General features: G+C 45.0%; 1 protein-coding gene across 1 annotated transcript in view; it reads right to left on the bottom strand.

The window, feature by feature from the left end:
* The window catches only part of VWA5B2 (von Willebrand factor A domain containing 5B2), a 51,168-nt gene that overhangs the window by 7,453 nt on the left and 18,116 nt on the right, over window positions 1-25,599 (bottom strand). The window contains exons 6-18 of the mRNA XM_087725121.1: window positions 24,615-24,746; window positions 23,061-23,185; window positions 20,491-20,667; window positions 19,450-19,560; window positions 18,869-19,071; window positions 16,977-17,091; window positions 14,895-15,080; window positions 13,248-13,446; window positions 11,048-11,340; window positions 8,878-9,103; window positions 7,073-7,423; window positions 4,320-4,457; window positions 1,985-2,104 (exon numbers count right to left, since the gene is read on the bottom strand). Coding sequence (XP_087581247.1) covers window positions 1,985-2,104; window positions 4,320-4,457; window positions 7,073-7,423; window positions 8,878-9,103; window positions 11,048-11,340; window positions 13,248-13,446; window positions 14,895-15,080; window positions 16,977-17,091; window positions 18,869-19,071; window positions 19,450-19,560; window positions 20,491-20,667; window positions 23,061-23,185; window positions 24,615-24,746 — 2,376 coding nt within the window. The remainder of the gene's footprint in view (window positions 1-1,984; window positions 2,105-4,319; window positions 4,458-7,072; window positions 7,424-8,877; window positions 9,104-11,047; window positions 11,341-13,247; window positions 13,447-14,894; window positions 15,081-16,976; window positions 17,092-18,868; window positions 19,072-19,449; window positions 19,561-20,490; window positions 20,668-23,060; window positions 23,186-24,614; window positions 24,747-25,599) is intronic.

Genomic DNA, 25,599 nt, shown 5'->3' with positions numbered 1-25,599 from the left:
TGAGCCTGGCAACAATGGCTTTCTAGTTGTTGTGGCCTGCCAGCAGCCAGAGGAGCTGGCAGCAGATTCGGACAGTGAGGAGGTTGGAGAGGAACCTGGGCCACTCCTGGAGTCTGAGGAGGGCTCAGTTGAGGGCTCTGTGTCGGAGGCAGAGGGGGGCAGGGCCATCCGACAGTTATCAGCTGCTTTTGGAATCAGACATCAATAAAGCAGACGAACAGCTGGAGCCTGTTCCCAGTGTGCAAATGCGCAGAGTTGCCAGATGAAGGGAACGGCTAAGGAACAAGGGTCGACTTGGGAGTAAGGCCATAGGTGGATGGTGAATGGCCCCTCCCAGAGGAAATAAAAGAGGAGCAAAAGGGGAGTGGAGTTTGAAGGAAACAATTAGTTCATTCCTGCATTCTTGCCAAGTATTGCAGCATCTGAAAGATATCGGCCTGGCCACTGTCCAAGCCTGATAAAGGTCGGTAATTGTGAAATACCTTGAAAGACTGTGGGCCGGGACTTTGCTGGAGAGGAATTCACTGTTAATTAAATAAAAGGGGTTTATCGGGATGAGGATTTGGCATTGTGCTGCTGGGGAAGCCTAGGCCAGAACACTGGTAGATTTAGGCTTAAATAGGTTGTGAGAAGTCAGCAAGCATGTTGCCTTGTTCCAGAGAGCCAAGATAACGAATGGGTTACCATGCAGGTTGGCTTCCGTGCAAATTGTGGCAGAACTGCTCACCCGATCACCTGATCCAACGTTCCCAGTTTTAATTGCTCTCCGTTTCCCAGCACTTGTGCTGCTACGTGCAGTTGCTGGGAAGCACAGCTATTTCTCACTCCCGGGAATATAAATAGGAGCAAGATAGAAACAGACTTTTCCCCCCTCCAGAATTTAGCTACAGGAGAACGAGGCTCTAAAACTTAATGGAGGCATAATGCCAGAGGTGATGCGCACCCCGGAGCGATTTGCTGGGGGAGGCCGGGAAAAGGAATATTTTCAACAGATCAGAGGGCTTGCAGAGAAACTACTAAAAGAATTATTATTCCACGGGGAAGCGGAAAAATAAATCAACATTTAAAAAGAGGTAGTGGCCAAATGTGTTGGGTTGTAACTCCTACATTACCAAGCCGGCATATCCACCTAATTCATTGGGTCCATGGAATAGAATGGAATAGAATTATCGGTATTTATTGGCCAAATGTGATTGGACACACAAGGAATTTGTCTTTGGCTGTCCAAGTAGGGGGGATAAGTTTTACAAAATGTGCACAAGACCCACTGAAGGATACACAGAACAACAGGGCTACATTTGACCCACACATCCCTTCTCCCCTTCTGTACATTTTTTCAAGCCCCTAGCTATTTGATCTGGGTTCCTGCCCCCTCCCTCTGCTGATGTGCACTCACTGGCTGGGTTCACACAGCCTGCTAAGTCAAAACAGGAAGATCTAACACACGCACTTGTGTTTGTTAATAGAATAGCAATAGGATTTATATAGATTCAGCTTCACAGTGCTCTACAGCTTTCTCTAAGCAGTTTACAGCATCAGCCTCTTGCCCCCCAACGAGCTGGGTCTTCATTTTACCCACCTGAGAAGGATGGGAGGCTGAGTCAACCTTGAACCAGTCAGTATCGAACTCTTGGCAGTTGGCAGAGTTAGTCTGCAATGCTGCATTCTAACCACTGCACCATCATGGGCAGTGCTCTTCTCCACATCAAGGCCATTCAGACAGCGCTGTCTGAAGACATTTCCATGACATCACAGAACGCTGTTATCTTCTCACCAAAGTGGTACCTATTTATCTACTCGCATTTCCATGCTTTCAAGCAGCTAGGTTGGCAGGAAGCTCAGCCTGTCGTGCAGTGCTAGGGTCTCGAACCTGGGCTGCCAGCTTTCCAGCTGACAAGCTCAGCATCCTTAACCGCTGAGCCACTGTGCTGCCCATATAATAAAGGTCCAATTTCAAATCAAACAGATCAAGTGACGTTTGTACCTGCAGGAACAAGAGTATCGTCCAAGTCCTGGGAATCCTGTCTCTGTCCCAAGCTTAGCGAGTAACTCGGATGACGCTGATTGACTAAACGGGACCCTTTCTGATGGTAATTTACACCGTCTGGGAGAAAGCAGAGTCAGGGTGATTAGACTTATTTCCAGTTCTGCTGTTGCCATTTCAATGATGTACAATTAGAATAGAATAACAGAGTTGGAAGGGACCTTGGAGGTCTTCTAGTCCAACCACTGCCTAGGCAGGAAGCCTTACATCACTTCAGACAAGTGGCTGTCCAGCCTCTTCTTAAAAACTTCGTGTTGGAGCATTCACAATTTCTGGGGGGAAATTGTTCCATTGATTAATTGTTCTCACTGTCAAAAAAATTCTCCTCAGTTCCAGGTTGCTTCTCTCCTTGATAAATTTCCACCCATTGCTTCTTGTTCTGCCCTCAGGTGCTTTGGAGAATAGCTTGACTCCCTCTTCTTTGTGACAACCCCTGAGATACTGGAACACTGCTATCATGTCTCCCCTAGTCCTTCTTTTCATTAAACTAAACATACCTTGTTCCTTCAACCATTCTTTATATGTTTTATCCTCCAGTCCCCTAACTATCTTTATTGCTCTTCTCTTTGGCTTCAACAATACTGGTTTGGTAGTACATTTTTTTTTTTTTATATCATCATTTACTTTTTCAAATTAAAGCATAAGTATATCATTTTTCATTTCCAAAATTTTGTTCTTTTTCCCTTAGCCATTGATAAAACAGGTCCCATATCTTATAAAATTGTTCATCCTCTTGCTCTCTAATTTCAAATGTCAATTTACTCATTTCGGCACAGTCCATTATTTTTCGAATGATTTCTTCCTCTTTTGGTATTATTCCCACAGCTCTGGATGTCAAAAGCAAACCTCTCTTCTTTAGTCAGAGGCTAAGATAGCAAATATTGTCAAGAGCCAAAGCTCAAGCACAAGACCAGACCTTTTTAATGAAATGAGCAAATGAAAGTCAAAAACATAGCAGGAAAAAAAGTGCCCAGCTTAGCATTTTGAAGAAAACCCTCTAAACAGTATCTCCCCTCTATACATTTGCTAAGTCCAACATCTAAACGTACTAAACTGTAGAACTGATCAAGTTTATTTCCATTTATTTGTTGGTGTTTCATAAATGTTTATTTATGATGCAACTAATTACTAAAAGGGAGAAAAATTGTAATTACTGGATGGAACCAACATTCTGCAAGCATTTGATTTGCTTTCTGCCATTGTTTGTATCATGGATATTAGGAGAAATGGTATTAGACTAGCGGATAATTATATTAGACTAGCGGATAACCCGGCATTGTCTGGGTATTTATTTATAGGGGGAAAATGTCCGGACCAAATGTAACTTCTAATGTTGGATTTTCTTCCTTACCAGAGGGAGCCCCCTTGTGGAGTACTGTGAAACCATTACCATGGCAACTCCCCTGGGCTGCACAGTAGAACCCATTTTCCAGTACAGTACAGTAGAAGTCATTTCAAGGCACAACAGGCTGTATCTTAACAGAACACACACCCCGAGGGGTGTTAGGGGTGTCTTACCCCCACAATATTTTTTTCCAGAGAGTAAGTCATCTGTGTATCAAGTTTGGTTGAAATTCTTCGAGGCGTTCCAGAGTTATGCTGGAACACACACACACACACACACACTGCAGTAATGCTAAATAGGAATTGTTATATTGAAAGGAAGGAAGGAAGGAAGGAAGGAAGGAAGGAAGGAAGGAAGGAAGGAAGGAAGGAAGGAAGGAAGGAAGGAAAGAAAGAAAGAAAGAAAAGGATTGTATCTAATTTTAAACATTTGGGCATAATATAATGAATGAATACTCGGGATTCTGCTTAAATGCTTATAGTGGAATTTTTCCACCAGGCAAGGAAAATATTTTATGGACCTTTCTGGTTAAAGAATTTCAACTGGTGGGGTCTAAGAAGAGAACCTTCTTTGCTGTCTCCCCTTCCCTATGGAACATCTATACCACCCCCACTTCCACCCAAAGGCGAGGCAGGTCTCCTAGCTTTTCGGAAGTCTGTCAAGACCTGCCAACTGGAATGAGGGTCTAAGAATGCCATGCAATCCTGAGGATGGTTGGGTGGGTTGAAGGTGCTTCCTCTGCCTTTTAACTCTCTTTTAACTTTAATTGTTTTTATTAATTCTGTTTTGACTTGGTTTTTAACTTTGTTTTTAACTATGGCACTTATACGATTTTATTGTTTGACTTAGAACTCACCCAGAATCACACAAATGTGATGGGCAGTATAGAAATTAGACAAATAATTACACACTCATTTCAGGTGGTCCTACCTGTGTTGCAAACCTGAAGTGCTAAAGGCAAGGCCTCCTTAGTGGCAGAGTCTACAGGCACCGCGGAGGTAAACATGGAAGGGAGATTGCAGGCCTTGCTTGACTGGACAGCTTTAAGACGGAACCTTCGGAAGAAACCTAGGGAACGGGAGAGAGAGAATGACGTTATTTGTTTCTTTAATGCATTTTAGAATTGTGGTTCCACTCAATTAACACTAGGGGTGAAACCCATTTAACTTTGCTACCAGTTCGCAAATGTGAGTGCTTGCGCGCACGTTCCGCTCTCACGGCCCATCTCCAAGCATGCACAGGACCTTTCATGCATGCCCAGAACGTCAAAAATGGACATGATGACGTCCAGGTGGGTGGGCGGAGCCTGCTACCAAGTGCTCCTGCAAAGGTAAATAGAACAGCGAGGGGGGAAGGGAATCTGCTGTGCCACGCGATTTAGATTAGCTAGTAATCCTGCTTTCTAGCTAATATAAATCACGCTTAGTAGCTGATTGTCGGAAATACCGTGACCCAACAATTGCGCGATAGACATATGAGCGCTGACAAAATAGCGCCAATTAAAACGCAACGTCAAAATCGCAACGACAAATGCGCGATGACAAAATCACGACAAAAGCGCGATGACAAGCACAATAAAATCGAAAAAAAATACTGTTAGGGTTAGGGTTATAGTTTGTCTATAGTTTGTTGATGACATGATTTTGTCGGCGCGCATTTGTCGGCGCGTTAGTGTCGAAAATCAATTAGCGATTTTGACGGCGCTCATTTGTCGGGCACGGTTTTGTCGGCGCGCATATGTCTATCGCGCATTTGTCGGTGAACCAGAAATACCGGTACGCCCAAACCGTTAACATTTCAATCCTGGTTAAAACTCAGGATCTTTATGGTAAAATCCCAAAATAGCGTTAAACATTGCAAAAAAATAAAGTAGAAATGTTGAACATCTACCTCAAGATAGGCAACTAGTGACATCCCAGATCTTCTTGAAGTACAGCGAGCAGCATCTTTCCAAACTGGCCCTCTTTCCTAAGGCTGTTGGGAGCTTACCAACATTTGGAGGGCTACGGATGATTTGACCCTTGATCTATAAGAAAAGAGCCCCCTAAATTCCCCAGAAGGATTCCACATTGGTGTTACAGGAAGTCCTTTACTTACAACCTCAGCTGGGACCAGAATTTCTTTTGCTAATTAAGGTGGTTGTCCCAAAGGTGCTTTTTTTCAGGAGGCAACTGGACTTTCTTGTTTTTTCTTTGAAGACGTTTCGCTTCTCATCCAAGAAGCTTTTGACAGGACAGTCTTCAAAGAAAAAACAAGAAAGTCCAGTTTCCTCCTGAAAAAGCACCTTTGGGACAACCATGACTTGGATGACTGAGACTCTCTACAGACTTTCACCTATACAATTTGGGATGAAGACCCTTTTAGTGGTGTGGGAGTAGGAATGGATTTCCAGAGGAAAAAATTGCAGAGTACAGGAACCATTTGCGCCACTCAGGTGACCCTGAGGACACAAATAAACCTCCAAGTAGCCTTAACGACCCTCTAAAAGGATGCAAATGACCAGCTGTCTGCAAGGAGTATAAATCCTTCCATTCTCCACTATCCTGTATAGATCTAGATTACCAGGAACTGTACTTGGAAACTGCTTCTGGACTTTGTGCTTGGGGAGTGGGGAATGAAACTTTAATTTGGGGTTTTGCTGATTAGATGGATTCAGTTTTGGTCACCACAATGTTAAAAAGATGTGGAGACTCTGGAAAGAGTGCAGAGAAGAGCAACAAAGAGGATTAGGGGACTAGAGGCTAAAATATATGAAGAATGGTTGCAGGAACTGGGTATGTCTAGTTTAATGAAAAGAAGGACTAGGGGAGACATGATAGGAGTGTTCCAATATCTCAGGGGTTGCCACAAAGAAGAGGGAGTCAAACTATTCTCCAAGGCACCTGAGGGTAGAACAAGAAGCAATGGGTGGAAACTAATCAAGGAGAGAAGCAACTTAGAACTGAGGAGAAATTTCCTGACAGTTAGAACAATGAATCAGTGGAACAGAAGTTGCCTCCAGAAGTTGTGAATGCCCCAACACTGCAAGTCTTTAAGAAGATGTTGGATAGCCATTTGTCTGGAATGGTATAGGGTTTCCTGCCTAGGCAGGGGGTTGGACTAGAAGACCTCCAAGGTCCCTTCCAACTCTGCTATTGTATTGTATTGTATTGTATTGTTATAGAAATTGCGAGTATATATTAGTATGCAAAAGTAAAAAAAAATGAGGCTGTATATTATTGTCTCACTCTACTGATCTAAAAGAGAGTCATAAGTCAGGACTTTTTTCTCTTTTCTCTTTTCCCTTACACTTTTTCCCCTTCCCTTCTTCCTCCCTTACTTTCCCCCATTATTTTCATTTTTTTTCCTATTTTATACTTAAGATAAAGTACTAAAAAAATGTCAAACCAAAAATAAATGACCAGGAACTGGGCTTTCAGGATTGACACTTGGAGGTTAATGAATTGTGGGTGGCGGGGGTGGGGGGAATTGCCCCAATCCAGCCTACTTTTTTTGGGAGGGAGGAACAGACCTACTACCCCCAAATTGGTTGTTAGCCAATCAATCAATCAATCAATCAATCAATCAATCAATCAATCAATCAGAATAGAGCTGGAATGGACCTTGGAGGTGTTCTAGTCCAGCCCCCTGCTCAAGCAGGCCAAACTTGAAGGCAAGGAAAACGTGAGGAAAAGGGGCTTTACCGTGTTCCACTTCTGCTTCCCTCTGAGCCACAGTCTCGTTATCCCGGATAACGGAGGCAGCGGTCAGGCGGTGAAGGAGCTTCTCCAATCCCGTGCTTGGCGGCGGCTGCTGCTGCTGTCCCTGGGAATGTTCCAGGCTGCCTTTGGGGAGGAACAAGGAATCCAGGCCACCGATCACCTCCCAGGAGACGGGCTTTCCTGCACTGAGGGCATGGATCACCACCTGGCACTGGAGAAGAGGCAAGGGGCTGCCATCAGGCATTCCTTGCTCCAAGGCCGGTGATGGGCTGAAAAGGTACGAGGGCTCCAACAGCATGTCCCAATCAAGATGGGCGGGTGACAGCAAATTGCCTGGAAAAGAGTAAGCCATTAGGATGCAGAGGTAAGGTGGGCAACAGGACAGATAATTCAGAAAGTGGGGACTTTGGTGCTCCCTGAACCTGGTGGGGTTTTTTGGGGGCAGATGTTTCATTATTCAGATAGCCCTGATGATGTTACCTACCTGGGTAATAAGACATCTGCAAGAAAACAACCAAACACAGAGAACGTGGACTTCACAGTTCCACCCTGAGCTACAAATATTCTCCTCTATTATTATCTAGCAGTGCTGCTACTTTATTGGGTAACAAAATATCTGCAAGAAAATCACCAAGCTCAGAGAGGAGCAAGGACCCCAGAGTTCAACCCCCAAAGCACCTATATTCTCTTCAATTGGTTCAGAAAGTTCCAGCAATGCACAAGCATTCCTATTGGCTGCTGCTAGCACTGAAGCTCATGAATATTCATTTCCTCATGCTTAGAATACTGACATGGTGCTCATTGTGAAGCCTCATTAGAAGATCCCTGCCATCAACATGGGATCTGCTTTGGCTTATGCCAGAATGAAATCTGCCTTGATGTTTTTCGAATGTTATGTTCATTTATTACAACTATATTCAGAGGTTGTATTCTGCTGCTTCGCCCCGGTTCAGGCGAACTGGTAGTGGCAGCGGTGGGAGGCTCTGCCCACCTGCCCAGACATCATCATGGACAGTCTGCACATGCGCAGGAGCGCTGCCTGTGAGGGAAGTGAGCACACGCTCACGCTCCCAGTTCCAAACCGGTAGTGAAGGTAAGAGGATTTCATGCCTGACTATATTGTATCCTTCTTCCTGTTTTTGAAGGCAGCTTACAGCGATATCTTCATTTTTATCCCCTGAGCTGGGGTAGGTTGAGCTGAGCGTGTGCAATAGACCCAAAGATCACCCAGTGAATTCCCACGGCTGGGAGTAGATGTGAACCAGTCATCCTGGTCTTGTTCCATTAACCATTTCATCGCATTTGCTATCGTTTTACTTTTAAAAAAGGTAAAAGTTCCCCTCGCACATATGTGCTAGTCGTTTTCGACTCTAGGGGGCGGTGCTCATCTCCTTTTCAAAGCCGAAGAGCCAGCGTTGTCCGAAGACGTCTCCGTGGTCATGTGGCCGGCATGACTCAACACCGAAGGGACGCAGAATGCTGTTACCTTCCCACCAAAGGTGTTCCCTATTTTTTCTACTTACATTTTTACATGCTTTTGAACTGCTAGGTTGGCAGAAGCTGGGACAAGTAATGGGAGCTCACTCCATTATGCACTGCTAGGGATTCGAACCACCAAACTGCCAACCTTTCTGATCGACACCCTCAGCATCTTAGCCACTGAGCCACCACATCCCTATTTTTACTTTTACACACTGGTAAAAATCTCAACCTTTCCTATTTGTCCTTCTCTTCCTGTTCCTCTCTGTTCCCAAAGTACATCAACTTTCTCCATCCCCTTCGCTTACTGGAATCAGCAACAGCCTTGGGCATCTTCTGCAGCTCAGGCCCGATCTCATCCAACTTCCCTTCCAGAGACCGATTGGGTTTCTGGGATACTTTCTCCAGGGCTCGGCGAAGCCGATGGGCATCCAACTCGCCATGTGGGGAAGAGAAACTACGTCCAGACATGGCAGTCCGGGCCAGGGCTTTCTTCTTACGCATCAACTCTTCAGAGCTCAGGGCAACGGAGGCCTTCAGAGAGAGGGAAAGAGAAAGATCTAAACTGGAAATGATGTCAGAAAGCCAAATGATTTTTCCTTGTACAGATCCATGAAGGACCTGGGTGTCCTTGATGCAAAGGTGATGATGAATAACAGCAATAATAATGGAATAATAGAGTTGAAAGGGACCTTGGAGGTCTTCTACTCTAACTCTCTTCTCAAGCAAGAGATCCTATACCATCTCAGACAAATGACTGTCCAGTCTCTTTTTAAAAACCTCCAGTGTTGGAGCATCCACAACTTCTGGAGGCAAGTCGTTCCACTAATGCAGGGGTCAGCAACTTTCGGCTCCGGAGCCGCATGTGGCTCTTTCATCCCTCCCTGTTGCCAGTTGGCTCCACAATTGATAGGGCTTTTGGTTAGGACAGGTAGAGGAAAAAGGATGCTGCGCTAGGAGGAGACTCTATGGTGGTGGTGGTGGGAACCAGATGTCCAGTCAGCTCCAGAATTGAATGGGGGGGCTTCCAGTTAGGACCTTTGTGGCTCTTTTGCGTGTTTAAGGTTGCTGATCCCTTCACTAACTATACTTCAGCTTCATTTGCAATAACAATTGATACAAACTCAAGGTAAACTGCTCCAAACTCGATTGCAGAAAATACGACTTCAGCAAGAGTGGTCAACGCTTGGAATGCACTACCTGACTCTACATACTCAAACCCCCACAGCTTCAACCTTAAACTGTCTACCGATGACATCACCCCTTTCCCAAGAGGTCCGTAAAGGGGGCACACCAGTGTGCCTACTGTCCCTTCCTACTGTCCCCATTTATTTGTATTCATTTCCTTCGTTCATGTCCATGTTCATACTTATACCTGCTAACTTGTATATATTTGACAAACTAATAAAATAAAGAAAAAAATACTTGTTATAAATACCAGGAAATTCCTCTTTAGTTCTAGGTTCCTTCTCTTCTTGATTGGTTTCCATTCATTACTTCTTGTCCTGTCCTCAGGTGCTTTGGAAAATAGATTGACCCCCCCTCTTCTTTGCCACAACCCCTGAGATATTGGAACACTGCTATCATGTCATAGCAGAAATGACCATCATTCATCGTCATCAATATAAAGCAGAAATGCTGGATAATGAATTCAGAATTCAGAGAAACAATTAGAGTCTTTCAGGAATTAATTGCACAGCTGAGTAAGCAACGGATGGAAACTAATCAAGGAGAGAACCAACCTAGAACTAAAGAGAAATTTTCTAACATTAATCCGTGGAACACCTTGCCTCCAGAAGTTGTGGTTGTTCCATCTCTACAGGTTTTTAAGAAGATATTGGACAACCATCTGTCTGAATTGATATAGTATAGTGAGAGAAGGAGAATTATTCCTGTAAAGAAAAGAGCCATAGTAACTCCATATTTAAACTCTGTATAACCTATCTGGGAGACATTAAGATAAGGAGTTGTGTAAGAGACTTTTTGGGGGAAACACAGTTTTAAATTGATTAGTATATTCCAGGCCAGGTCAGGCTAACATTGGCAGGAAAGAAACTGTCGTGTTAGGATTGATAGCATTATTATGAAAAAATGTGGCAAGGGTATTTCCTGGAGGATTTCTTGTTCGGGGAAATTGCTGCGAAATAGCCAAAAACTTCTCTAACATAAGATAGCCAGTGAGGATGAGGGGCGGTGTGTTGTTTTTTGCTGAAAATGTATTTAAACCATGTATTCAAACCTCTACTTTGCTCTCTCCTACGAGAGGATCCTTTTGCAAAAGCCTTCTAATAAATTGCTCTTTTTATTATTCATGGTCTCCTGATTTTTCACCTGAGAGGTTTTACATCTCACATATAGGGTGTCTTGAACAGGAGACCGCAGTAGAAGATCTTCAAGGTCCCTTCCAAATCTTATTATTCTTTTGTCTCCACAACATGCTGAAGAAATGGAGAAAACAAGAGCTTTGCGGTTCCTCACCTTAGCCGTAGCCCCAGTTTGAGTTTGGGTTACCGGTGCCGACTTAGTGGAAGAGTTGCAGAGAGACACACTCTTCTGTCCTTGCTGAGAGGTGCTTTCAAGAGTCTGGGCTAAGGAGCCTTCCTCCGGAGGGACATCCCTGGAGCCGGTAGACTCACTGCTGGTAGAGCTGTGGCATAAGGGTTGGCTGGGGTCGGTGCTGACTGAGCAGTGAGTAAGCACATATTGCTCCTGAATGTAGGAAGGCTGGTAAATCCGCTTCCAAATATCTCCTCCAGACACTGGATCTCCACCTGCAGAGAAAAGAATTTATGGTGATCTGGCTTGGAGAAATTTCCAAGGTATTTGGTATCCCACCCTTCCCTCAGATGGAAAGGTCAAGAAGGGAAGTAGATCTTCCTCTAAGCCAGTGATGGTGAACCTTTTTGGTGCCCAGTGCCCAAAGCACGGGTTCCCCCCAAATGCAATGCAAGCATCCTCCATGCATACATCCCGCACCACATGCATGTGCTCCCATGCACATGCATACGTGTCCCCCACGCATGCCCCCCATTCCCCTCTCACTGATTTTTGGCTTCCAGGTTGGTGCAGGAAGCTTTCCAGGCCAAAAACAGGGTGCGGAGGGGCAGGCACATGCATGTGAACCCCTAAAATACAATGTGAGTGCCCCAGCTCATGCACCCAAATCCCCTGCACATGCCCCGTTTCCCACACATACAGGGCAGTGATGTGAAGACCAGCTGGCCGGCGGGAGGCACGCACAAATGTGCGATGGAGCTGGGCTGGGGCGATGGCTGGCATGGCTGCAGAGAAGGCTGTGTGTGCCACCTGTGGCACGCATGCCATAGGTTTGCCATCATGGCTCTATGCAATGATGCCTGCTGTTAAAAGCATCCCCCTTCTTTGCACCTTAGTTAATTCAAAGGGGAAATTCACCATGTAAATGCAGAGACACGTAAACAAAAGCCCCGGAGAGACCTCTAGTCTCAGAAAGCCTCTGGTACAAGATAACATTAAGAGTGAGAATTATCATGGTAGCAATTATGTCTTCATTCCTCCTGTGATTGTTTATTAAAGTGTCGCATTAATTTTTAATGCGACTGAAAGGGAAACGATTAAAGGCCATACAGAGTGGCGAGTTAACCCTATTCGCTGTAGTTTCATTTAAGGTCATGTAGATGCTACTAAAATTACATTGCAGGGTTGTTGTTGTTTTGTTTTTTGGGGCCCTGTTACTTTTGGGAATGTGGACATGTAGCAGAGGTGGTATTAAGCCGGTTCTGACTGGTTCTGGTGAACTAGTATCGGAAATTTTGAGTAGTTTGGAGAACCGGCAAATACCACCTCTGGCTGGCTCCGACCCCATCTATTCGATGCCTCTTGAGTCCCAGCAGATCGGCTGGGTCTTCTTCTGTTGCCCTGCACAGGACAAGGGAGCTGGAAAGCAGGTTAGTGGGGTGGGGAGGGAATGGGGATTTTGCAGTATCCTTCCCCTGGAGTAGGGAGGGAATGGAGATTTTGCAGTATCCTTCCCCTGGAGTGGGGAGGGAATGGGATTGTGCAGTATCCTTCCCCCAGGAGAGGGGAGGGAATGGAGATTTCACAGTATCCTTTTCCTGGAGTGGGGAGGGAATTGAGATTTTGCAATATCCTTCCCCTGGAATGGGGAGGGAATGGGGATTTTGCGGTATCCTTCCCCTGGAGTGGGGAGGGAATGGAGATTTTGCAATATCCTCCCTATGGAGTGGGGAGGGAATGGGATTTTGCAGTATTCTTCCCCTGGAGTGGGGTGGAAATGGAAATTTTGCAGTATCCTTCCCCTGGAGTGGGGAGGGAATGGGGTTTTGCAATATCCTTCCCCTGCCACACCCACCAGGTCATGCCCACCAAGCCATGCCATACCCACCAAGCCACACCACAGAACTGGTAGTAAAAAATTCTGAATCCCATCACTGACCTGTAGCACGTCGTTCCAGTCCCCGATGCACCCTCAATCTGGGAAAAAGTGTGCACCCCAGGGCATTGGCTCTGCCAATTCTGTACTTTTTAAACTGAACTCTGCCCACAAGCACTGATGATGTAACCTAGTTTGGGTACTGAAATGTCTGCAAGAAAACCACCAATCTCAGAGAGCATCAAAGACCCCTGAACTTCCAAGTTGCTGCCTCCTGTGAATATTGCCTTCCAAGCCTGCACTCACTCTTCATAGAGTCGTCGGTGTCCCCAGGTGAAAACTTCATGGATATTTCCTGGGAAACATCCTGAAGGCCCTTGTAACGCTCCGGATTCTCTCCAGCTGAAAGTGGGAGGGCTCCATCCTGTCCTTCTACCTCCTCCTGGGATGGAAAGGCCGGCCCTGCAGATCCTCTAGAGAAACTTCGACAGATTTGCTCTCGGCCCTAAGGAACAGGGTAACCAGAAGATAACATGGGTAATCCTCAACTTGCAACCATTGATTTAGTGACCGTTGGAAATTACAAAGGCACTGAAAAAAGTGATTGGTGACCATTCCTCGCATTTATGACCACCACAGCAACCCCAAGGTCATGTGCTTCAATTCAAGCGCTTGGCAACCAGCTTGTATGAACAATGGCTGAAGTGTCCCTGGGTCACATGATTGTCATCTGCAGCTTTCCCAGCTGGATTCTGATGAGCAATGTCAATGGGGAGAAGCTGGATTCGCTTAAAGGCTGTGTGATTCACTTAATAACATCAGTGCTTTGCTTGACAAGCACATGCAGCAAAACAGTCATTATAAACTCACTTAACGACTGGCTTAATCAGCCACAGAAATTCTGCTCCCAATTGTGATTGTAAGTTGTAAGGACCTGTTTTAGCCCACTAGCGGCAAGCGGAGCTGACAGCAGAGTCGGACAGTGAGGAGGTTGGGGATGAACATGGGCCAGTCCTGGGGGCTGAGGAAAGCTCAGATGAGGGCTCTGCATTGGAGGCAGAGAGAGAGCTAGACAGCAGTGAGGCAGTGGAACAGCTGGAGCCTGTTCCCAGTGTGCGCATGCGCAGAGCTGCCAGAAGACAAGAACAACTAAGAAAGCAGGGTCAACTCAGGAGTAAAGCCACACCTTGTTGGTCCCTCCCATAAGAAACAAAAGAGAAGTGAACGGAAAGTGGGCTTTTGCAGGAAACAATTCGTTCCTTCGGCCGTTTCAAGAGTGGAAAGTTCTGTTTGTGACTATAAGAGACTCTGTGTCAGGTTTTGCCTTGCCCTGCGTTTGGAAACTAGTATTTGGCAGCTCTTCAAGCGAGATAAGGTTCGTGTTGATAACCATTCCTCTGAAAGACTGTTTGCTAAGCTTTGTGGATTGCGAATGAAAGGAATTCACAATTGTGTAAATAAAAGGGGTTTTACCGGGACCAAGACTCTGCTTCTTGCTTTTTAAGGAAGCCTGGCCATAACAGGACCCACCTGTACATTTGTACATGCATGAAATGAAAGCCCTGATATGGAGAAAGAAATAATGGCACTCCCCCAAGAAGCATGTGAGACCAACAATCAAATGAGCACTACCCCAATCAAGAAACTGCCAAAGAGCCATCAGTAAATGGCCCAACCAAAGAACCCCCAAGACTACTTTACCCACACAGACAAGCATGTCACCAAGAACATAAACTGATAGCCAACCCCACTCCTTACTAGCACTGATGATGTTACGTAGTTGGGTAATAAAACGTCTGCAAGCTCAGAGAGCACCAAGGACCCCCTCAAGCATCGGATAGGCCAACTAAGGCTTTGGGTGTGTTGGATCCAGGGGATGGTCACAAAGTGAAACCAGGGCTGATTTCCCACCATGGGGAGAGATCTACTTTGTAAGGAAAACGATTGCTCAACTGTTGCTTTCTTGTCCCGGAAGCTGGCAACGTGGTAAAGGGTGCAGTAGCTGATGAGCCGGTCTCCGGGATAAAGGGACGCAATCTCGTTGGGTGACAGCAGGGCCTCCATGGTGTCAGGCACGTACCAGTCGATGGTGATGTCACTCACAGCTGGCTCAATGGCTTTCTTCAAAGACTTTATCAGCTGGAGGAGGGGGGGGGCGGAAAGGAAAGCATATTGAATGCTTGCCTACACAGCAATCCATACTCTACTTAACGAACCTGGTGGCAAGAGGTTGAGTGTTCTATCAATCGAGGGGAACTCAAAATATTATGAGCAACAAGGAAAGAGAAGTCCACATTTCAAAAAGGGCTGGGGAAACTCCAGAAGGTGGCAAATGGAAGGGGAATCATGGTTTTGTTGAACTTTACATGCCTGTCCCAAAGATGTTTTCCAAATGGCAACTCTTGGCTTTTGTCAGAATATTCATGAACTGGAAGAGGACATAGCAACAGGTCAACCATTGGGGACTGGCTGGAAGAGGACATGGTAACAAGGCCAGCCAATGTATAGGCATGGCAACTGGGTCAGCCAATGGGAACTATTTGGTGACTGAGAGCCATGCCAGACGGCTCGGAGCTTGGGCGTGGCTTACCTATGTACCTCTGAGTCTGTGCAAGAGAACTAATCTAGCCTGCTCTCTGAATTGAAACTGGAAACCAATTTCTCCTCTCTACCACCTTGGAAGAATCTGATGTTGGCATTGTACATTTATTCATGTGTTATTATATATATAAAGAAGTTAATGAATCCAGCTGCATCAGTTATGTGTGTGTGCTTTCTGGATCCGTTTTCTACAACAAACTCTGACAGTTTTGTCCTTGGAAACATTTGGCTTCTCATCCAAGAATCTTCTTCAGAACTGAAGATGCTTCTTGGACGTTAAGCTATATGTTTTCAAGGGAAAAAAAAAACCCAAATCCAGTTGCCTTTTGGAAAAGCACCTTTGGGACAACCATGACCTGGATGATCGAGAATTTCCATAGACATTTAACATGCCTATCTTACTGTATTCTTCCTCCTATCCCAAACCCATGGCTGTTGGGACCTTACCCTTCTACTGGATAAGTAGCCACTGGAGATAAGCAGTGTTGGAATGGCCAGGATACCTAACTCATCCCTTTTTCTTTTAATATCCATATAGAAAGTGCATCGAAGGAGTATGTGTATTATTAAAGTACAGTTAGATCATGTGTGACTGACAGATTGGATGTCAAATTGTGATTTGAATGTAGATTTTATCTGTTATTTATTATTTTATTCTAGAATGTTTAACTGGATATTCTTGAGAGTTTTTATTTGTTCTGGTCTCTGGTCTTTGACTGTAATAAGCTTGATTTGAGTCGAGTTGAGTTATTGGGAACATTTCTTCTGATATTCTTACTTCACAGCCCTTTCCACCCTCATATGCCAAAAGATCAGGAGTGAAATGCTGTAAAGTCTGCTACTGGTTCACTTCATGCACGCATGTGTGCCAAATGTGCGCTTTGCGCACAGGCGCACCGCAGGCACTAAGAAGCCTTTTCTGAGTCTGCAAAGGTAAGTAGAATAGTGAGGAGGGGGAACAGCTGTGCTGCGTGATTTAGATTCACTAGAAAACAGGAAAGCAGTAAAAAATGCTACCGGTTCTCCTGAACCGGTAGTTTTAAAAAATTGCTTTAAAACATTTTTTTAAAGTTCCAACGATCAGCTGTGTGACAATCAGGTGTGCCATACAAGTGTCAGAACTTTTTAAAAAACAAATGTAAAGCATTTTTTAAACTATCACTTCGGGCGAAACAGCCCAAACCGGTAGCATTTCACCCCTGCAAAAGATGTTTTGGAAAATGATCTCTGTGGCTCCCAGCAATAGCAATGAGATGCTGGCACCATACCGAAGAGAAAGGTTTCTCATAGGTGATGCATAGTTCATCAGCTTTGGTGCTCTATGATGGGCATGGCCTGATGACTGGGGTTAACTACCCACCACCCAAACCTGGGGACTGGATCAAAACCCATGATCAAAATAAAAAAGCATTATCCAAGGAATAAGAGCCCTACCTTAGGCTGCAACCTTTCCCCTGGGCTGAGGAATTCTGCCTGGCCTCTGCTAACTTTGGCCAATCTCCTGAGGAGCTGATGGCAGACAGCAGAGCCCAGGCCAAATGTGAAACACCTGTAAGAAGTAAAACGCTGGACTTCAGAGACAAAACTGTTTTTTTTAAAAAAAATCATCTCATTCTAAATTGTGCCGGCGGTATGCCCTGGTTTAATCATGCCACATCTTTGTTGCTGCCAAATGTGACATCTACCCTTATCACCCACATATCAGAGTTGAAGCTGTGACTTAATTCCAACTGTTTTTCAGGCATGAATTTACTGAAGGGGGTTGCAAATGACATCAGCTGCATTCACATTGTAACAGAATAACAGTTGGAAGTGACATTCGAGGTCTTCTAGTCCAACCCCCTGTCCAAGAAGCAGACCCTACACCATTTAAGACAAATGGTTGTCCAATCTCTTCTTAACAACCTCTAGCGATGGAGCAACCACAACTTCTGGGGGCAGGTTTTTCCACTGGTTAATTGTTCTAACGGTCAGGAAATTTCTCCTTGGTTCTAGGTTGCTTCCCTCCTTGATTAGTTTCCATCCATTGAATAGAATAGAATAACAGATTTGGGAGGGACCTTGGAGGTCTTCTAGTCCAACACCCTCCTTAGGCAGGAGGGTGTCCTGCCTAAGGCCCTACACCACTTCAGGACAAATGGTTATTCAACATTTTCTTAAAAACTTCCAGTGTTGGAGCATTCACAACCTCTGTCTTCTTGCTTCTTTGTCCTGCCTTCTGGTGCTTTGGAGAATAGCTTGACTCCCTCTTCTTTGTGGCAGCCTCTCAAATATTGGAAGATTGATATCATGTCACCCCTAATCCTTCTTTTTCTTAAACTAGACATACTCAATTCCTGCAAATTTTTTCCCCATATGCTTTAGCCTCCAGTCCCCTACCTGTGTATCATCACACAAATAGTGCAGATTCTATCGTTTGGGTCAGCTGTGTTATACAATGGACAACAGTGGCAAATTCCACATCATTTGGAAGATGCTCTTGGGATCCCTTTCCTGGTTTGAAAGTATACTCCACTGTGCCCATGTTTGGAGAGAGGGAGGGAAGGAGGGAGATTCCCCCCTTCAGTTGTCTGCCAAATTGGTTTTACAAGTTTTCAGCGGGGTTTATTTTGAACTCCAGGTGAGTTGTTTGTGACAGGTATCTGTTGACTTTTAAAGCTCACAACCAAACAAGACAGACACAGACTTCAATGGATAATTAGAAATGCAGAAGAAACAGTTGCTACCAATCTGCTTTCCATCGAAGACCTGTATACTGCACTAGTCAAAAAGAGGGCTGTGAAAATAATTACAGACCCCTTGCATCCTGGACATCAATTGTTTCAACTCCTACCCTCAAAACGATGCTATAGGGCACTGCACACCAGAACAACTAGACACAAGGACAGTTTTTCCCTGAATGCCATCATTCTGCTTAACAACGTATTACCTCACCCCTGTCATGCTAAGACTGTATTACTATTATTCTTCTCTTCTTTCCTAGTACCTATCTCTTCCCACTTAGGAATATAACCATGTTGCTTGTATCTTTAAAATTTATATTGTTCTATTTGTTTCCTAGTATAATTTGATTGCTTATTAGATACAACTAAATGTTGTATCTTATGATTCTTGGTGAATGTATTCTATTTGATTTTTCTTTATGTACATTGAGAGCATATGCACCAAAGACAAATTCCTTGTGTCACACTTTGGCCAATAAAGAATTCTAATATGGAAATTTATCTTCCACAAAATGTTTCTAGGGCCAGGCATCTGAGAAGATACATTTGTAACCTAGGAACAGAAAAGCCCAAAGTTTGAGGCCGGTTGAAAGAACTTCGTACCTGACAGTGCTTGCTTGTCTCCTGACTAGCTCAATAACCTTGCCTGGGTTTTGTATGCTGGAATCCATCAGGATAAAGAGCTGCCGCGGATATCCACGGCGGAGAGGCTGTCCCAAACTCCAATTCAGAGCAGCAAGGAGGCTGGTCCTGCTCACGTCAGCCCGTAGCTTCTGAATATATTCGCAGGCCAGCCTAAGGATGTCCTGTGGAGATAATAAGTAGTTTACAGAGACATTCCCCCCCCTTTTTTTTTGCAATAAAGTTGGGCAGGTAATTTTTTTGAAGACAGTGACTTCTCTTCTTCATTGTGGCATCCGTGGTCTCTGAGGGCATGGCGGTTCAAGGTGTATGATAATTGAAGATGATAGCACAATGAATATTCAGCTTTATTGATGGTATAATCTAAAAGTTAGTGGTTGGAATTGGGAGCTTCAGTTTTGTGGGTGTTCTGACCTAGGCTTCCCCAAAAAGCACGAAGCAGATTCCTGGTCCCGACAAAACCCCTTTTGTTAAATGATTGTGAATTCCTCTCATTCACATTCCGCAAAGGCCTGGTAAACAGTCTTGGAGTGGGTACTCACATTATTACAAGGCTTGCTCGTCTTGAAGGCAGGCCTGATGCTGAGGCCAAAGCCTGCCACGTTCAACAAGCTACTGGAAGGAAGGCTCTTTATGGCCACTACCAGAGCATCCTGCACAGGAAGAGGGAGAAAAAGTCAAAGTTACCATGCAGGAGATCAAGGTGGCCTCCATAGCCCTCTTTATCCCCACCCTGACATGCATTTGAAGGAAGTTGGGCTGAAAGGAAGCAACTAGCCCAGGGGTCAGCAAACCATGGCTCTGGAGCCGCATGTGGCTCTTTCATCCCTCTGCTGCAGCTCCCTGTCGCCAGTCGGCTCCACAATTGATAGGCCTTTCCGTTAGGAAAGGTTAGAGGAAAAAGGATGCTGTGCTAGGAAGAGACTCTATGGGGGTGGGGGAACCGGGCTTCTGGTCGGCTCCAGAATTGAATTGGGGGGGGGGGGGGCTTCTGGTTAGGACCTTTGTGACACTTTGAGTGTTTAAGGTTGCCAACCCCTGAACCAATCCAAAGCCACTTGGAGATTTCTAGCTGAGGGGAGACCTAGATCTTCCTGATGCCAATTCACTTTCAAGTAGAGAAGCAACCTAGAACTAAGGAGAAATTTCCTGACAGTCAGAGCAATCAGTGGAACATAGTGCGCCTTCAGACGTTTCCTCCAACACTGGAGGTTTTTAAGAAGAGTTTGGACAACTATTCGTCTGAATTGGTTTTGGGCCGTGATGGTGAACCTATGGCAGGTGGCAGGTGGAGCCATATCTGAGGGCATGCGAGACATTGCCCTATGCCAGCTGATGTTCAGCCTTCCGGAGGGCCGGAAAGCCTTCTGAAGCCTGTGGATGGTGAAAAACGGGCCCAACGGAACTTCGGAAATGAACAGAACGAAGGCAATGGGAAATCACTTCTGCGAAGCTGCTAAGACGGTTACATGGATACAATCGTGACACTGAGTTGAACTCAACTCAAGGGTGTCTTTATCCAACGGTCTGACTCTTCCTAAAAGGCAGGTTCCCACGTGTCACTAATGTAAGATTCCATTTACCTTGATCCCATCAATGCTGGAGCCACTTGCGCTTCCTGTCTGGTCAACGAGGAAGAAGATTTCCCTGGTCACCGTCTGAATGTCAGTAGAAACGCTGCTTATCTTGGGGCAGAAATTCAGCATCAGGACAGGATTGTAGAAAATGTCTTTGTGGAATCTCTTCTGGACAAAGGCAACCTAGGAGGAAGAAAAGAAGAAAATCCGCAAAGGAGGCCTTAAAATCTGAGACTTTGTTTTGGTAACCTGGACATGCTTTAAAGCTCTCGGCAATTCGGAAGGATCCAAATCTCTTGGTTGCAGGAGGGAAAGTCCATCTAACCGAGGATGATTCCATTTACTTCTCAGAAGTTTTAAGTAAACACCTTTCCTTTTTTTAATCTTCTATATTAGGGAGTTGTATTTATTTTAAAATAGAGGCTCCATCATTTATGTATCTTGGGTAACAGGCATCGTGTTCTAGGTTTCCCAAGATCATAAAGCTGACTCCTCATCCCGATAAAACCTCTTTTATGTAGGTTAAAGGGAATGTTTGTGTAGCATAATAACAACTGCATTGCTTAGCAAAAGAAATGTGTGGCTCAGCCATAAGTTGAGGACTACCTGTCATCATTCTGAAGGGAAAACCTTTTCATATAACATGCTAGAGAAAAAGTTAGATTGGATACGGGAGAAAGGAGTTTTTAATCGCAAGGAACCATTTGTTATCTGCAGTATTTTTAGACTATGCCAAGAGAGATATTAAAATTGCAAAATGTAATCGATATTAAAAATATCTGCAGCCATAGAAACGCAGTCTGAGAATCAGTGGTTAACAAGCAATCCATAATGTGAACACTATGTACTCTGCAGTAGTATTGAAACGTCTCAAAAGCCTAGCGGGGAAAAAAAAGCATCTTAACCCTTCACCTAAATACAGGTAGTCCTCAACTTACGACTACAAGTTTTGCCATATGTTGAGGTCATTTTGTTGTTATGTCCCATTTTTAATGACCTTTCTTGTCACTGTTGTTAAGTAAATCGCTGCGGTTATAAAGTTAAGAATATGGTTTGTTAAATGAATCTGGCTTCTCATTGACTTTGCTTGTCAGAAGGTTGCAAAAAGTGATCACATGACCCCAGGATACCACAACCGTCATTAATGCCTGCTAGTAGTCAAGCATCGGAATTTTGATCACGTGACATAGGGATACTGCTGGAGCCCATCTTCAGAGAACTGTGCTCTCTCTCTCTCTCTCTCCCTCCCTCCTCCCTCCCCCCACCCCTCCTCTCTCGTAAGGCAAGAGGATTTCATGCCTGGGCGGGGCCAGTCAGAGTTGGCGTTTACCGGTTCTCCAAACTACTCAAAATTTCCGCTAATGGTTCTCCAGAACTGGTAAGAACCTGCTGAATACCACCTCTGGTTACCCACAAACTCTGCGGACTTTTATTAGCACAAATGGAAATATTGCTTCTCATTTGGAGGCAGATATTCTGTGGTTGAAATAAACGGCAGAAATAAATCAGCTTGACTAAGGACATAGATGAAGACAACATAGAACTTAGAACTAAGGAGAAATTTCCTGACAGTTAGAACAATTAATCAGTGGAACAGAAGTTGCCTCCAGAACTTGTGAATGCCCCAACACTGGAAGTCTTTAAGAAGATGTTGGATAGCATTTATTATTTATTTATTTATTTATTTTATTAGACTTATATACTGCTTCACAGGGCTTTCAGCCCTCTCTAAGCGGTTTACAGATTTTTAGAAAATTGGGTCAGCAAATTGCCCCCACAGTCTGGGTCCTCATTTCACCCACCTCGGAAGGATGGAAGGCTGAGTCAACCTTGAGCCGGTGAGATTTGAACTGCTGAACTGCAGATAACAGTCAGCTGAAGTGGCCTGCAGTACTGCACCCTAACCACTGCGCCACCTCGGCTCATTTGTCTGAAACAGTATAGGGTTTCCTGCCTAGGCAGGGGGTTGGACTAGAAGACCTCCAAGGTTTCTTCCAACTCTGCTGTTGTATTGTATTAATGGAACAGAAGTTTCCTTTGGAAGCTGTGGCAGCTTCATCACTTGAGACTTTCAAGAAGAGATTGGACTGCCATTTGTCAGAAATGGTGTAGGGCCTACTGATTGAGCAGGGGATTGGACTAGATGACCTATAAGGTCCCTTCCAACTCTGTTAATCTGTTATCTTAACATAGGTGCCGGGATTTGGAGAGGAATAAACAAGCCACATAAAAGTGCTCCATCTAAGGCAGAGTTATCCAACATTTCTGGCTTTGAGGACAGGGAAGTGGGGGAGGCGGGGGAGTGGATGGTTTGTGCGAGCAGTGTGCATGCACGCCTGCTGCTCACACAGATGGAGCACACATGTACACATGTTGCTCATGCAAGTGAAGGTACGTATGCACAGACCCATGAGCTCCCCGGCTATTTCCACAGCCCCGTTGCAAACTTCTCATAGGCCACTTGTGGGTTGTGGCCCACAGGTTGGGGGCTCCTGATCTAAGGGACTGCTGGTATGTCCTGATCATTCAAATCTGTACCAAATGTACATGATCTGGACAAAAAAGACCTTTCTTACCTGTCTCTCTCCATCAGTGTCTTTTTTGGCAATCCGTGCATAATCCCAGCGGCTCCTTGTGTGTGCCTCATATTCACTGTAAGTCATGGCCCCATCTTCAATGATTAGGTGAGGGTGATGAGGTTCTTTAAGGAAAAAGCGAGGAAGATACACAACAGTCAGAGTGATTCAGAAGTATCTGAATAACCGAGTTGGAAGGGACGTTGGTGGTCTTCTAGTCAAACCCCCTGCTCAAGAAAGAGACCCTATATCCGTGAGGCTTTTTTCACTCGTACTGGCTGCTCTGTTCCCCCCTCTCCCCTGCTACTAAAAATGATCCTGCCTGATTCCTGGAATCCAAAGGGAAATGAGGAAAGAGCTGCCAGCATGGGGGAAAGACAAGTGGCAAGGAAAGAAGAGGCTTCTTTCACTCAAGGTGGCTGCTCTGTTGCCTTTTTCTCCATTTCAGTGCCATGCTATCGAGGTTGCTCCACCCACCATCGCCCAGGTCCTCGCTTCCCCCAAGCATTTCTTTGCCTACCTGATTTCCAGCTCCATCGCGTTTCTTGCCATCGTGTGCAGGGAAACAAAGTTTGTGGGACTAAAAAAAACTTCAATCAATTACAACTTGGAGGGTGGGGGAGAGATCTCGCAAAGTTGGAATTGATTGATTGAAGGGTTTTTTTTAGTTCCACAAACTTTGTTTTCCTGTCCCAAACGGCAAGAAACATGATGGAAAAATGCTACGGAGAGGAAATTAGATAGGCAAAGAAATGCTTGGGGGAAGCGAGGACCTGGGCAATGGTGGGTGAGGCAGGCTCCATGGAGTGGTGCTGAAATGGAGAAAAGGGCAACAGAGCAGCCACCTTGAGGGGAAAAAGCTGCTTTTTCTTATTTCCTTGCTGTTTGTCTTTCCCCTGTGCCAGCAGCTCCCTTCCTCATTTGTCTATTGATGTAGTGCCCAGGATCCTCTTTAATAGAGGGGGGAATTTAGCAACTGGACTCACACCTGCTGGAGTAAAAAGGGCCCAATCTTTACACAGAAGAATGATAAAGGAAGTTTTTTTGACACAGGAGCACACTTGAGCATCCCCACCCCCACCCCAATCTCTGCCCGTTTGTGGCAGAGCTGACAGGCCAATATCTTCAAAACTTGGCAAGGAGTCTCAGAGAGTCACAAACCAATTAAGTGAACAAATTGTCTCCTGCAAACTCCACTCCTCTTTCACTCCTCTTTTATTTCCTCTGGGAGGGGCCATTCATAGTCCACCTGTGGCCTTACTCCCAAATCGGCCCTTGCTCCTTAGCTGTTCCCTTTGTCTTGCAACTCTGTGCATGCACACACTGGGAACAGGCTCCAGCTGTTCATCTGCCTCACTGATGTCTGATTCCGAAGGCAGCTGATAACTGTCGGGCAGCCACATCTCTGCCTCTGACACAGAGCCCTCGTCCGAGCCTTCCCCAGACTCCAGGACTGGCCCATGTTCCTCCCCAATCTCCTCACTGTTCGAATCTGCTGCCAGCTCCTCTGGCTGCTGGCAGGCCACAACACCCTGGCTTTGAGGGATCTCTTACCAGAAGGATGCAAGATGATTTCCAGGTTCTTGTCGTAACTGTGCTTATCTGCCAAAGTAATGCATATCGTTGATGCTGAACTGGCGTATGGATTAGCATCAGCTCGAAGAGCATGAGATGGGCTTTCTAGTCCTGCAGGAATGAAGGAAGAGGAGAAAAAGAAAGGGATTAACATTAACTTGCTGAGACATCATGTATTTGAAAACTAAAAAGGTCAAGGTTTCCCTATCCAGTTGTGTCCGATTCTAGATCACCGTGTTCATCTCTGTTTCTTGGCCGAGGGAGCCAGCATTGCCAAAAAAATAATTTCTGTGTTCATATGGCCAGCATGACTCTACGCCAAAGGCGTATGGACCGCTGTTACTTTCCCACCAAAGTGGTACCTATTATTAATTTACTCTACTCACATTTGCATGCTTTCAAACTGTTAGGTGAGAAGGAGCTGGAGCAAGGAAGGGGAGCTCAGCCCATTGCACAGTGCTCGGGGACTCAAACCTCAGGCTGTCAACTCTCCAGCTGACAAGCTCAGCATCTTTAACTGCTGATCCATCATGCCCTTTCAACTCTGAGGTGGAAAATAGTCACTCTTTGTTTACTCCATGAGTAAACATTTGATTCGCACAAATTCACAAGTGTTGATTTGTAAGTAATATATGGTAATATATGAGCCAGCTAATTTACAGTGTTTTCATGGCATGGAATAAATTCTCAAGCCAACATCACAGGGTTTTTGTTTTTTTTTACATTTTATATCCAATCCACAAAGAAGCGTTCCTTAGTCTAGAAGTACAGTACGTTTTGATTAAATTGAAGCACGGTGAGATCACAAAGGCAGCATCTTTCAAAAACCTGGGACTCAAGCCAATTCCTAATGGGATTACTTCTTTCTAGATCTGAAATATATGTTCCGAACTCCCAGAAGTGGCTTTCACGTCCTCTCTTCCCTCGTTTCTTTCTCTCCTGCATATATCATCCTTTCATGAGA

The sequence above is a fragment of the Thamnophis sirtalis genome, unplaced genomic scaffold (genome assembly GCF_051295495.1).
Source record: "Thamnophis sirtalis isolate CommonGarterSnake01/CBP01778 unplaced genomic scaffold, rThaSir2_p1.2 scaffold_11, whole genome shotgun sequence".
Taxonomy (NCBI): Eukaryota; Metazoa; Chordata; class Lepidosauria; order Squamata; family Natricidae; genus Thamnophis; species Thamnophis sirtalis.
The sequence above is the reverse complement of the archived record's forward strand: the minus strand, read 5'-3'. Positions and strand labels throughout refer to the sequence as shown.